Here is a 15222-nt window from a genome sequence, read left to right on the forward strand (position 1 = left end):
TTTAATCAAAGAAGGGAAGTGAATGAAGAGTTTAGAAATGTTTTAGATGGTGAAATGATAGCAAGGTTTTAAAAAGAACATGTTAGTGGAAAGCTCAGTTGATGTCCACTAAAAATAAAAACGCTCTAAATTATCCTTGTGATCTAACAAGAGTCAAGAAAATACTTTTTTTTTCCTATTGGGTACACAATTTTAAAGAAGTTATTGGATAAAGGTTAATGTCACCCATGAAAACTTTTTAAAAGATTACATTAACTGAGAAACCCAAGTAGCCACGGGGCAAATTGCCATTACACTTTATTAAGCACACTTGCTTTGTCTTGGAGCACCTGAAAGAACCATCCCATCAAATCCAACTCATTTAGTTTCTCACATTTTGGCCTTTAAGACGCAGAAATCACGGGAAGCCGCATCACAAGCGAGGATTATACATCAAAGATAAAACTTCCAAGAACATATAACATAACATTTGTCTCTTTTGTGGCAACGTATACCCCAATTCCCTATATGCCTACCCTTTTCTGTGGCTTCTCAGCACAACATTCCTAAACCGAGAAGGGAGGGCGGTAATCAGAACTTGACCTGCCAAGTAGAACAAGACCCTCTAAGAAAGCCAGGAATTGTCTCTCTTCTCATTGCCCCTGAAAGCATCCAACCGGGGAGAAACTCAAGCGCGGGGTAGGAAGCAAGACTGAGGGGCCTCAGACCGAGCTTTTGGAAAATAGAAAAGTCTCGCTCTCTGCCCCTCAGCCTAACTTCCTTTATTTCCTCACAAGTTTCTCCCTCAAACTTCGGGCTTCCATCCTGGAAAATGTGGGGGGGGGGGGGATGGGAATATATGTTCCTCAGGATTTCTCGCTTTCCCCCATCTCTATCCCTGACGACACAGCCCCTTCACTTCCAGCGCACTTCTACTGCTCGGCCAAAGACACAGTCGCCGTGGTGTATCACTCCCCAGCCTAACCCTAACTCCCAGGTCACTCACTGCCTGCCCGGAATCGCCATCTTGCTCCCGTCTCCTCTGAACGTGGCCGACGCCGACGTGACGCTGACGCAGACGCCGACGTCGAACGTGAGCTCTCGCGCGGGTTTGGGCCGCCTAGAACCCGCCTACCGGCTGGGTTCGCGTATTGTGTTGCTTCCGCACTGCTTAGAATCTGATGTTTGGCTTTGGGCGTTGTTTTGAAAACCGACAGACTGCCTCGAAATCAGTGGGAAGAAAGGAATGACAAAATTTTAGGCCAGAGGTTCGCAGAGAGTGGTCCTGGGACCAGCAGAATCGGCATCACCCGGGAATTTGTTAGAAATGCAAAATTTCCGGCTCTGTTCCACATCTACGGAATCAGAAACTCTGGGATGGGGCCCAGAAATCTGAATTTTAACGAGCCCTCCAGGTAATTCTGATACTCAAGTTTGAAAACCACTGCCCTAGGCTATCGATTCCCTCCCCGCCCCCGAGGTACTCAGTGTGAGTATACCTGGCTCAGGGTAATTTGGCAGAAGATGAAAATCTATACGCTAAGTATCTCATTATAGGACAGAAATGATTAATAAAATACCGTGGTACCACTGGGTATAGGAAGTAAAATTATATATGATACTTTTTAAAAAATGCTAGTCACACTTCACCTGTGGACCCACTCATTCTCGGCCCCTTCCAAACTAGTAACAGCAAAGAGATCTTTTGAATTACCGATAGAAGAATGTTAAAATCTCCAGCTGTAATTTTGGATTTGTCTATTTCTCTTTTTACTCCTGTCATGTTTTGTTTCATGTATTTTAAAGTTTTGTTATTAGATATATAAACATGTAGGATTGTTATGTCCTCTTACATTGACCCCTATACCATTAAGAAATGATCCTCTTTATTTTTTTATTTTTATCTACTTTATCTGATATTAATATAACCAGCATTGTTAGCATAGTGTATCTTTCCCCATCCTTTTACTTTTAACCTACTTTAATTAGTTTGTGTCTTTATATTTAAAGTGGTTCTCTTGTTGATAGATATAGTTGGGTCTCGCTTTTTTATCCAGTCTGGCAATTTCTTCCTTTTAACGTGGGTATTTAGAACATTTTCATTAAAGCAGTTATTAGTATAGTTACAATTTGTTTTCTCTTTTTCCTATCTGTGTTTTGTACTACCCCCTCCACCTTCCCCCACCCTTTTGAATTAATCAATAAATTTTTATGACTGCTTAAGATTTTTATGCTTCAACTTCTTTGTTGGCTTATTGGCCATACTTTTTTTTTTTTTTTAAGGTTTTGCTTTAGGGTTTCTGGTACACATCTTTAACTTATCATAGTCTACCTTCAAGTAAGAATGAAGCACTTTCTGTATAGTATAAAAACTTTATAAAAGTGTAGTTCCATTTTCCCTCTCTGAGACTTTGTGCTATATTTGTCACACATTTTACTTCTACCTATGTTATAAATGCACAATAAATTATCATTTTTGCTTTAAACAGCCAATTATCTTTTAAAAATATTTTTAAATAAGAAAAGTGTTATGTTTATCCACATATTTACCATTTCCCATGGCTGCGTATCTTTGTGTAGATCCAGATTTCTTTTTTTTTTTTTTTTCTTTTTAGCAGGAAAGGGTGGGGTAGTGGGAGGAGGAATTGATGGTCAAAGGGTACAAACTTCCAGTTATAAGATAAAAAAGTATTAGGATGAAATGTACAACATGATTAATATAGTTGACATTGCTGTATGTTATATATGAAAGTAGTTAAGAGGGTAAATCCTAAGAGTTCTCATCAAAAGGAAAAATATTTTTTCTTTTTCTTTTATATCTATATGAAATTATGGATGTTCACTAAATTTATTGTAATCATTTTATGATGTATGTAAGTCAAATTATTATGCTGTACACCGTAAACTTACACAGTGCTGTATGTTAATTATATCTTAATAAAACTGGAAGAAATAAAGTTGAAAGAAAACGCAGAAGAATCCATAGGCACACGTTCTATTAGCTGTCAGAACGATGACATCATCACACATCATGAAGCCTCTCGAAAGTTCAATTGCACACTGGTGTGAGGATGAATGAAAAAGGCAAATGATGTCATAGTATTGTTAGAAATATAGCTTTGACCTGGAAAATCCCAGAAGTGTTTTAGGGGCCTTCGGGAGTCCACAGACCACATTTTAAGATCCACTCTTCTAAATGAATTAATGCTGAGATATATTATTAAAGGAATTATATAGCTTTGCATATAGGAATATGCTGAATGTCTTTTTTTCCCCCAAAGTGATTAGGGTAAGGCTAGATAGAAGCCAAATATGAAATCTGCTTGGGGCACAGTGAAATAAGAGGGAAAAAATATATATACATATATAGACACATATATTGGTTTCTGCCCCAGATTCCCGGTACAGAGCTCCTAAAACCTTTGTGATTTCCTGAGTAATTAGAGCACTAAGAGCAACTGTTGTTTTGATACTTGGTCTTTGACTCTAGTTCCTGGTTCCCTGGGTGATAGGGGTTATTTTGTTCCAATGAGGAAACTCTTGGTGGGCTTCTGGATAGCATCAGCATGGGGGCTAGTCACCAGAGAGACCACACCATAATCAGAAGCTTGAACCTTTCTACCCCACCTCCCATCCTCCGGGAAGAAGAGAGGGGTTTTAAACCAGATTAATGATCCATCAAGCCTCCATAAACAACCCAAAAGTATGGAATTCTAAGAGCTTCCAGGTTGGTGAACATATCCACCTGCCCAGAGGGTGGTACACCCCAACTTCATGAGGACAGAAGCGCCCTTCCTCACCTCACCTATGTATCTCTATCTGGTTGTTTATATGTATACTTTATCATATCCCTTGTATAATAAATAGGTCAATGTAAAAAGAAAAGAAAAATATTATGTTTATTCACATAATTACCATTTCCAGTGTCTCCATATGTTTGTGTAGAACCAGATTCCTATTTAGTATAAACATCTTTTTTTTAAAACAGCTTTATTGAGACATAATTCACATACTATGCAATTTACCCATTTAAAACATACAATTCAGGGCTTCCCTGGCGGTCCAGTGGGTAAGACTCCGCGCTTCCACTGCAGGGGGCATGGGTTCGATCCCTGGTACCAGAACTAAGATACCGTTCTCCATGCCATGCAGCCAAAAAAAACAAAACAAAACCGTACAATTCAATGGTTTTTAATATATTCAGAGAGTTGTGCTACCATCATCACAAGCAATTTTAGGATACTTTCAATACCCAGAAAAAAACCCATGTACCCATTAGTCACTCCCATTTACCCTCCCGCAACAGTAGGCAACCAGTAATCTACTTCTGTTCTCTATGGACCTGCAGTCCTATTAGTTTTTGCTCTGTGTATTTTGGAACTATGTTATTAGGTGTGTAATTATTTAAGATTTTTATGTCTTCTTAATTAATTGACCCTTTTTTCATTATGGAATGACCTTCTTTATCAGTAATATTCTTTGCTCTGAAATCTACTTTGTCTGATATCCTTACAGTCACTCCAGCCACTCCAAAAATTTTCTTTTGACACGAACGCCAGGGAAAGCAAAAAGATGTTCAGGAAAGGAAAATAATTGTAACTTACTACATAGCTAAGCCCTAAATAGCATACATGATCATGATAATGCGAACACTGAATATCCAGCTATTCTGATCTAAATTACTATGTAATTATATTGGGAAGAAGGAAGGAGTGGGAAATGTGTATGTGTTTGTGTGTGTGTGGATGCACATACTGGGGAAGGAGCTAAATCTTTGTTTTGCATACTGGGAGGTTAATAAATATTGCCTAATTCAGGAAAAAAAAAGTAGCCACACAGCATGTTATTTTGCAATATGGAGGCACATGTCAAAACTACAGCCAGAATAGGGGTTGGCAAACTTTTTATGCAAAGGGTTAGATAGTAAATATTTAGGCCTTATGGGTCATAGGTCTCTGTGGCAGCTACTCAGCTCTGCCCAGCGGTATGAAAGCAGTCATAGACAATATGGGCATGGTTTTTCCAATAAAACTTTATCATGACAGGCAACTAGCCAGATTTAGCTTATGGGCTGTTTATTAACTCCTGAGATAAAAGAACTGAAAGTAGTTGACTCAGAAGCAAGGAAAATAGGGGTGAGGTTGAGCTGGGAAATGCTCTGGTCTTGATAGACCTTGTATGACAGAAGGACTTTTTAAACTATGAGCATGTGTGACTTTGCTTAAAAAGAATCGATAAAGGGTAAAAATAAAGCCTCCTGCCTGGGCTGTCTGCCTCTTACTTATGGAGACTGGATGGGGAATTAGTTACACAGTTATCCAGTTCAATATCCTATATAATGCAAGCTTCTGTATTCTCCCATTGCCTTTAAGCTCAGACAGTAGGTTGAGGAGAGGTAAAATATGGTTAATGACTAGGAGATGGAACACCCACCAAGGGGAATTACAATGCCTACAGAGGAAGACATAGGCAATATTTAATTAATTGATCTTGCCTGCTGAGTAGTCTTTATAATAAGGTCATGGAGGGGAGAGTAGGAACATAGAGTTGATGATGTAGGGTGGGGTTAGGTGGGAGTGGCATTGCATAAAACCTTACAGAAGAGGAATGAAAATTCCCTAAATTACCTGCAAAGGGTCTTCTGAGTCCGTAGATTGGGGATGTCTGTGGAAGTTAAGGGCAGCTGGTTGCTTGATCACATTTAGATTATGAAGGAATGGGAAGTCAGTCACAAAAGACCATATAATGTATGATTCCTTTTATATAAAATATCCAGAACAGGCAAACCCATAGAGAAAGCAAGGTTAGTAGTTGCCTAGGGCTGGGGTGGGGAAAAATGGGGAGTGATTGCTAATAGGTATGGAGTTTTTATGGGGGTGATGAAAATGTTCTGAAATTGTCGTAAATGGTTGCACAATTTTGTGAATATACTAAAAAGCATTTTCATTAAGTATGTGAAGTGTATAATATATGTGTTATATTTCAATAAAGCTGTTAAAAGAGCCAATAGGGGCTTCCCTGGTGGCGCAGTGGTTGAGAGTCCGCCTGCCGATGCAGGGGACACGGGTTCGTGCCCTGGTCCGGGAGGATCCCACATGCCGCGAAGCGGCTGGGCCCGTGAGCCATGGCCGCTGAGCCTGCGCGTCCGGAGCCTGTGCTCCGCAATGGGAGAGGCCACAACAGTGAGAGGCCCGCGTACCACATTAAAAAAAAAAAAAAAAAAAAAAAAAAGAGCCGATAGGAGCTTTTCTGGGATTCCAATATCATTGTCTTGAAACCTTATGTTGTTTCTGGACCATGGAAAGCTATAATTATAAAGGAAAGTGGTCTGGATGGTCTACGCCATGCAGTATCATTGTTACCTATAAACTATGGAGAAAGAGCTAATAAAAAATCCAATTAATCAAGTCTAAGCTTCTGAAGTATATGTAAATAAAAATAAATCAATAAATCTATTGAGTCAAATAGGTTTAAATATAAACCTACATCTAAATTTTTGTCAAGCATAAATAACATCCTCTTCACTAAAAGAGTAAACTCCTGGTGTTAAGGGATAGGATTTTACTTGAACGATAGTTAGATAAATTCAACCCTGTTGGTTGCTTAATTTTAAAGTAGTTTCCAAAAGACTAATAGCATAGTCTTTAGCCTAGTAAAGTCTGGAAAGTGTTGGTGAGATGTCTGGAATGCTGGCAAGAGCAATAAAACAGAAATTAGGACATGTGGGTGCCTCTTACTAGCTGTTGTGACCTAAATAACTCACTCTTTGAACCTATTTCCTTGGTTATAAAATGGGCATAGTATTGTAATATCGAGACTGCCACCTTACACGTTATGAGGAGGATCAAATGAGCTAGTATGTGAAAATGCTGATACTTCAAACAAGTTAAAATGCCATGCAAGTGTGTGATAATTTATCATTAAGCTAGATGCCATTTAGTTAACTCCATGATAAAGGAAAGTGGTCTGGATGGTCTACACCATGCAGTATCATTGTTACCTATAAACTATGGAGAAAGAGCTAATCAAATAATAACCATGATAATGGTTAAACCAGGTGGCAGTCTGCAAAAATTTCCCCTCCTTGCTGCCTAAAATGCCATTTGTATTCACAGTGGACTCTTTATAAGCTTGATCTGAAGCCATCACGATATGTGGCTATCAGTTTAATATCTTCAAGAACATTGTTCCTAGAAATGTTGCTGCAAATGCCCTGAAAAGACCACTTCCAAATATGAAACAGGCTTATAGGTTAAAACTGGGCATGCGATCATCCAAGAGATGAGGACTGGTAATAACACTGCCATCTTATCAGAAAAGGTTAAAAAGGGACCTCCAATCTCAAAATATAAGATGTTTGGAACACATCACATTTTGTCAACCAAATAAAGAAAATGAAGTTTAATTTCCCAAAATTTTATTAAAAATGGACTCTGTCATCAGATATCTTATTGCAAAGATGAAATCTCACAACAGAGCAGTAAAGTTTGCTGTAGTAAGAAGCTTTAAATAAATATAAATTCTTTTTGCAGTTCTTGAACTTGAGAGGATTTTGTTATTTAAAAAGTGTTTTCTTTTTTCCGTGAGTCATGGACAAACATTTTCCCAGAATTTCTATTCATTGAAATAACTTTTAAGTTGTTAAGGTAAGTAGGGGTGGGGGGTGGAGATGGGGATGGGGAGGAAGTGGCGCTCATAGAAGTCTTTGAAAAATTAGAAAAACAATTCCCAGTCCATTTCTTAAAATCTTTATTACTTGGTGCTCTTTTGATGTAAAAACTGCCATTTTTTCTAAATCGTCAGCCTTTCTTCACTTGTACCTTAAAAAAATTAAAATAACTCTGCCCAACGAACTGTAATAGTCCCATGCCAGATACAATGCTAAAACTAAAAGGAAACTTTAAAATATATTCTATAACATACATTTGGTTATGGCTACCTTAACTGGATATTTTTTAGATTAAATTTCTCCTTAGGTAGCACTTTGGGTTTTATAAAGTGCTGAGATAAATGTCTAGGAGAAGAATATGTTTATGTGGCACTCCTTTCCAAATGAAAATATTTTATTTTATAGTTAACAAAACTGAACATGACAAAAATACCCTAAATACAGTAGCAATTCCATTAGCATTTCCCTAGCAAGCTTCCCCCTGGCATTTTTGCATGCACATAGGAGTCAGTCTTGGATGGCAATGGGGGTGAAATGGCACTATTTATATTTTTGTTCAGCTTCATAAGAGCTGAACAGATGTGTGCCCAGTGGTATAAATATTCGATAGCAGTATTACCAAATTTCCATACTTCAATTCGAGAATGATCTGCACCAAGAAAAAAAAAGTTAGTGTGAATAGTTTTGTACTTTTATTACTAAAATATATTTTAATACTAAAATATAAAATATAAATTATGACAAAAGTTCATTAGATATATTTTGAGTCAAAACCATAGCAGAATCTTGTTTAAATATGTAATTACAGGAAAATGGATAAATAAATTTCCTTATATTCATATAATGGAATACTACACAGCATTTAACAATTAAAGAACTAGAGCTACATATTTCATTGTGGGTAAATCTCAAAAACATACTGTTGAGAACAATAAGTTGTAGAATATTATGTTCTTTCGGATATAGTTAAAAACAATTTTAAAACCTGAAAATATTATATTGTTTATGGATTCATAGGCATGTAGTAAAAGTAAGAAATCATGATGAAACTGATAAACACCAAATTCATAATAATATTAGCTCTAGGGAGGAAGAGAAGAGAATGGGATCAGGGAGGGGTATAGAAAGTCTCAACTGTTCCTATAATGTTTTCTTTATTTAAGAAAGTCTGAATCAACAACGCATAATGTTAAGGTTGGATATAGAATATGGCTCCATAATGACTACACAGGTGTTAGTCTCTAACTTCTGTGTTTGAAATATTTTATTAAAAATTATTTTTAAACATATAATCACTGCACACCAAAACATTTCATTTGTTAGACTGCTATTAAGCTGCCATTCGTAAAAGTTACTTTTTCCCAGGAGTCAGTCAGTGACTAATATTCAGATAGAATGGTCCAATGGAAAGAGAATATACTTTAAAGTTGAAAGGATCTGAGTTCTAATCTTGGCTGTACCCCAACTAGTTTTGTGACCTTGAAAAAAGTCACTTAATTGCTCTGAGCCTGTTTCTTCTTCCAAAAAACAGAGATAATTCAGAATTGCTATGAGGATTAATGAGAAAAGATATGCAAAAATCTGTCACAGAGTAGTTGCTCAAAAAAATGTTAATTACCTTCCTTCTTTCAGGTGCCTTCTACCCTCAGGTCTATGTTTTACTCATTTTTGTTACTTCTAGTGTCTAATACAGTTCCTAACCCAATAAATGTTTGCTGATTTGAGTTGAATCAAACTATTAAGTGATACTTATAATTGAATAAGAGGTTTTAAATGTTGTCTTCTATACAGTAGCTCATTAACAACACTGACAATTATGTCACTTATGGATATCTATTAGGATGACAAAACAGAACATATATTATTTCCCTATCTTCTATCAACATGAAGGAACAAATTTCCCTGAATTAGGCTTAGACATTCTATGGTTTTGAAGGCATCACTACCACAAAAGGTACAATGTGGGACAGGAAAGGCACATAAAATATGGAAAACATACTCAAGTCTCATTTTTATTTGAAGCTCACTTTAAAACACGTGGGTACAATTTTCTAAAATTCTATTTTAACACACGCACGCACGCACACAGAGGTACTGTCTTCTCTCAGTTGTAGGTGTTTAATAAATGTTGATTGAAACAACATTAAATTGTGGAATAATTAAGTTAGGCTTTTCAAATACTAAGTCTTTTCAGTAACATTAGTGACAATTATGAATAAAAATTAAAACAGATGCTGGTCATGAGAGCACATTAAAAATACCTGATTCATATCATATTATGGGTAATACTAGACCAATAACATACATACTTAAAATATTGAGATGCATTTGTTGTAATTGATCCCTTTTTGTATTAATTAGCTTCCTGGAAACTTTAAAAGTTAACGCTATAGGCTGCAAAGATTACTTTATCATAATGTTCCAATGTTATGAATCTAAATTAAAGTTCACTCTAGAACACTCCTAAAACCAGTCCTAACTAATTTTCTGAGATATAACAGCTCTGCCACTCCTCACAGCCTTTATTCTGCCTTTCCCAGATCCCCATTAAGAGCCCTGTTGCATTGACGCCTGCCAGTGTTCTTATCCGACATCCAAATGATCACACCCCTATCTGCAGCCATTATTAAGCTAATCAGCCATCTCCATGGTGATTCAAGGATTTGAGGATGGGGAGCGAGGTCGCTCCTTTTCACAAGCCCGTTGCTTATTTCCTGTCTTACTGTTACCGAGGACAGAAGCTCCGAATCTGTCTGGGTGGAGGTTCCTGTTTCCCTGCCCCGTTTCAATGAGAGATTGATGCCTTAACAACTGGCTCTAATGATTTCTCTAATGAAGCCTCCATCGGTCAGCTGGGTTCCCAGTAACAACGGTTGAGTGTTACTGCCCTCTTGTGGTGGATAGACGCCAGATCTCTGCAGTTCAGCAGAGCCCCAATGCGCATAGATTTAGTAATTCTTCCTTTGTAAAGGATATAGTAAATTATTTGAATATATCTGAGTTTAAAGACTTGCTGAAATACAAATAATATTTTGTATTTCCCTTTCAACTAAAAACTAACCCAAGATCAGCAAGCAGTGTATCTTTTAAAAAAATTTTTGGTTGCATTGGGTCTTTGTTGCTGCATGCGGGCTTTCGTTGTGGCGAGCGGGGGCTACTCTTTGTTGCGGTGCGCGGGTTTCTCACTGCAGTGGCTTCTCTTGTTGCGGAGCACGGGCTCTAGGCGTGCGGGCTTCAGTAGTTGTGGCAAGTGGGCTCAGTAGTTGTGGCTCGCGAGCTCTAGAGCACAGGCTCAGTCCTTGTGGCACACGGGCTTAGTTGCTCTGCAGCCTGTGGGATCTTCCTGGAGCAGGGCTCGAACCCGTGTCCCCTGAATTGGCAGGTGGATTCTTAACCACTGCGCCACCAGGGAAGTCCCTTTACTGTTTATTTAAATTAAATTATTTTAAAACACTTTTAAACAAAAAATAGAAACTCGCTATTGATGTGATAAAACCATTACAAATAAAAGTTGAATGATATTTTTCTTGTATTCCAATGGCACAGGTATCAGTTGTTTGCTCCTTTTTGTTTGGAGCTTAGTGTGGGAAGCCTACAGGGGTCTTTGCATTCAGTAAACACACTCATACTCTCTCTGTTTTCACTCTGGTACTCTTCCTCTCAGTTGTGTCTGATGTCCCCCAGTCCGGAGATCTTCTAGGTTACCCTCTCTGAGGAATAAATTTCTAGGGTTGGGGCGGGAAGGTTGCCCAGTCGTGTGATGTAGAGAAGATGAGATACAGAGACCAAAACACTAAAACAGAAAGATGAGAAACAACAGGGAGAAGAAAACTTCAAAAACTACTTACCATTAATACTCTCAGTGAGATAAGACATTGCAGTCATGAAATATGAACAAGATGTTGTAGAAAGCAAATATTTAGAGAACAAGGGGAACAAAAGCTCTCAAACAATAAATGCGCAGAAACAAAAACTCAATAGGATTAAAAGTTGAGAGAATGTCTCAGAAAGTGAAACAAAAAGACAAAAAGATGGAAAATAGGACAGAAAATACAGGGAATTTTGAGGCTGAGTCTAGGAGATCCCATGTCTGAATAATTGGAGAAGTTCAAAAGAGGGAACACAGAAAAGGGAGGGTAGGGCCTCCACTAACCTCTAGGTCATTTTTGTGTAAATAAGAAAAAGACAGGGCTTCCCTGGTGGCGCAGTGGTTGAGAGTCTGCCTGCCGATGCAGGGGACATGGGTTCGTGCCCTGGTCCGGGAAGATCCCACATGACGTGGAGCGGCTAGGCCCATGAGCCATGGCCGCTGAGCCTGCGCATCCAGAGCCTGGGCTCCGCAACGGGAGAGGCCACAACAGTGAGAGAGGCCCGCGTACCACAAAAAAAAAAAAAAAAAAAAAAAAAGACACCTACCATGGATGAATATATATTATAAGCACACGGCTTGCTGAGCGGAAAAAGGTGTATGATCTACTGTATAGCACAGGGAACTCTGCTCAATGTTATGTGGCAGCCTGGATGGGGGAGAGTCTGGGGGAGAATGGATACATGTATATGTATGGTTGAGTCGCCTTGCTATGCGCCTAAAACTATCACAACACTGTTAATCGGCTATACTCCAATATAAAATTAAAAGTTAAAAAAAAAAAGAAAAAGGTGTGAGGAAAGAGATACCCTCCTCCAAGCAGATGTAGCCTTAAGCTGAAGCACACAGTTTAGTGAACGGAATTCTGGTTAGATTTCAGCTCCCACCATCCTCAGCAGGGCACATCTGTGCACTGCACAGACTGCGCAGCTGTAAGTAGCAGCCTCGATGCCATGGAGGAAATCATCAGGACTTAAGGACCTGTGTTTCACAACTGAAAAGGCCCAGTGAGTGCTCAGATCAATGGATGAAAACAGACCCACATCAAGACATATCATTATGAAACTTCACAGTCTTGGAGATAAAGGAGTAATTCTATAGCTTCTGGAGAGAAACAAAACAAAACATGCACAGAATCAGAAATTTACATGCGCAGAATCAGAAAGGCTTCAGACTTCTTTTCAACAGCAAGCTTGGAAGTTTCCAAGTTTCTTCTAACAATGGAGCCATTTCCTCAAGAAGTTAACCATAGAGTTTCCATATGACCCAGCAATTCCACTCCTAGTTATGTATCAAGAGAACTGAAAACATATTCTCACACAAAAACTTGTAAACAAATATTCATAGGAGTATTATTTATAATAGCCAAAAAGTAGAAACAACCCACATGTCCATCGACGGATAAATGGATAAATAAAATGTGGTATATCCTTATAATAGACTATTATTCAGCTATAAGAAAGTAATGAAGTACTGGTACATGCTTGGACATAGATGAACCTTGAAACATTATGCTAAGTGAAAGAAGCCACATACAAAAGCCACCTATTGTATGATTCCATTTATATGACATGTCCGGAATAGGCAAATCTATATAGACTGAAAGTAGATTAGTGGTTGCCAAGGGCTGGGGTGGGGAGGGGCAAAGGAGAGTGACTGCTAATGGGTACCAGGTTTCTTTCTAAAGTGATGAAAATGTTCTAAAATTAGATAGTGGTGATGATTGCACAACCTGGTGAACATATTAAAAACCACCAAATGGTATACTTTAAAAGAGTGAAATCTGTGGTATGTGAATTATATCTCAATTTCTAAAAGAAGACAGTGGGGGAGTTCTCTGGTGGCGCAGTGGTTAAGAATCAGTCAGCCAATGCAGGAGACATGGGTTCGAGCCCTGGTCCGGGAAGATGCCACATGCCTCGGAGCAACTAAACCTGTGCACCACAACTACCGAGCCTGCATGCCACAACTACTCAAGCCCGCGTGCCTAGAGCCCATGCTCCGCAACAAGAGAAGGCACTGCAGTGAGAAGCCCACGCACTGCAATGAACAGTAGCCCCCGCTCACTGCAACTAGAGAAAGCCTGGGCGCAGCAACGAAGACCCAACGCAGCCCCCCAAAAAAAGACAATGGGGCAATGTCTTTAAAATTACACTTCCTAGCAAACTGCAAATCAAATGTGGAAGTTGAATAAAAACATCTTCAGACATGAAGTCTCAAAAAATTTACCATTCATGCACTAGTGCTCAGGAAACTACTAGAGATATGCTACCTCAAAACATGGGAGTAGATCGAGGAAGAATGAACCAAGATAATGGCAAAGTAAATGCCTCTGATGGCAGCAAAATAAATTTCAGGAAGGCAGCTAAGGAGCAGATCTGGGGTGGGGGAAGCCCCCAGATTCAAAGAAAATTAAGATCTCTAGGAAGGATGGCTTCAAGAAAAAAAGAAATTGAAACCAACAAAAATTACCTGGTAAGACTGACCTTTTGGGAAATTAAAAATATGGAGAGACAAATGGAAGGGGTGAGAATAATTATGAAGTACAAAGAAAACTAAGCAATTTAAAAAATAAAAGGCAATTATTTACTTCAGGAAAAACAAAAAGTGAAAAAGGAATGATCAAAATATGCTACAATGCTCAGCTGTGGATATCTGAATAGGCAAAATCATGTAAACTTTGCATTTTGATTTAACTCCAAATTGTAATACAATTTCATTGGGAGGGCAGGATAAGAAAATTGTGGTATAATGGAACTAAACTTTCATCTATAAGAAGAAAATCATTTGACAAGGCTTAAATTAATGACTCAAAAGATAGCAATAGTGCATAATATTAGAAATATAGAAAATTTGAAAACAACAGAAGAAACAGTCAAAAGAGTCAAAAAGAATTGCGTGGTGAGAGGAACTGGGGAAAAGAGAGGAAAGGGATGGGCTAGTGACTTCTTTGTTAGAAGGCTTTTAGTTCTATTTGACCTTTTAAACTACTTTAATAAAAAGTATGATATAATTTTTATAATCCTTTTGGGATAAAAGATTGTTTTAACATCCACTGAAATGAAAAAAATGAGTGACAAAGGAACTTGAAAAATGTTTGCCTTAAATAGAAAAATGTTCTCATTAAACTGATTTTCAACAGCCTTTATCAGATATCAAAGCAATGGGATGTTACCCTGACAAATAAAACCATTTTTCTCATAATTCAATAACTACTGTTGGAAAACTTCAAAATTTAAAATCAAAAGGAATGATAAGGAACGAAAGAAAATAGCTAATTTAACTTTTCTCTTTCTTTTTCCCCCAGATGACTTGAAACTGGAGGGGAAATGCATGGGAAATAGGCAAGCATCTAGGCCCCAGGTCTTTACCAAATTCCAAAATAGTTCCTGAACAGTGTGTGAGTACTTGTCTCATATCTTAACTAAAAGGGCCCTTTAAGCGGTTCTTTTCAGGACAAGGGAATCTATTCTAGAACGGAATGGATGTTTCTACCTCTAGAGCCTGAAATTCGTGAGCAGCTCATAAATATCACACTCTAGACTCCCTCTTAAACCCAGATCTAACTGTGATAGCAGCTCTTTTCCGACAAGTAGGAACAAGTCTTGGAAGAGACCACTATCCAAGAATACTAGGTTTGAAAAGGTGGTAGGGAACTGTAGCCAAATCCAAGCCAAATTTATAGGACAAAACAATTTTCTTGTTT

At 38.2% G+C, this 15222-nt stretch overlaps 2 protein-coding genes across 3 annotated transcripts in view; both read right to left on the reverse strand.

The window, feature by feature from the left end:
- Window positions 1–1036, reverse strand: part of NSRP1 (nuclear speckle splicing regulatory protein 1) — a 65145-nt gene extending 64109 nt beyond the window's left edge. The window contains exon 1 of one of the 2 annotated variants that reach the window (XM_079725679.1): window positions 374–424. In XM_079725679.1, coding sequence (XP_079581805.1) covers window positions 374–375 — 2 coding nt within the window. In that variant the 5' untranslated portion in view covers window positions 376–424. Of the gene's footprint in view, window positions 1–373; window positions 425–985 lie in introns of those variants that run through there. The other variant, XM_079725678.1, reaches the window with a different exon arrangement.
- Window positions 1037–8103: 7067 nt separating this feature from the next.
- The window catches only part of EFCAB5 (EF-hand calcium binding domain 5), a gene marked incomplete at its 3' end in the record, with an annotated part of 120357 nt that continues 113238 nt past the window's right edge, over window positions 8104–15222 (reverse strand). Inside the window, 1 exon segment of the mRNA XM_079725460.1 lies at window positions 8104–8297. Within this exon segment, the coding sequence (XP_079581586.1) occupies window positions 8104–8297 (194 nt within the window).

This window comes from Hyperoodon ampullatus (genome assembly GCF_949752795.1).
Source record: "Hyperoodon ampullatus genome assembly, chromosome: 19".
NCBI classification, from domain to species: Eukaryota; Metazoa; Chordata; class Mammalia; order Artiodactyla; family Ziphiidae; genus Hyperoodon; species Hyperoodon ampullatus.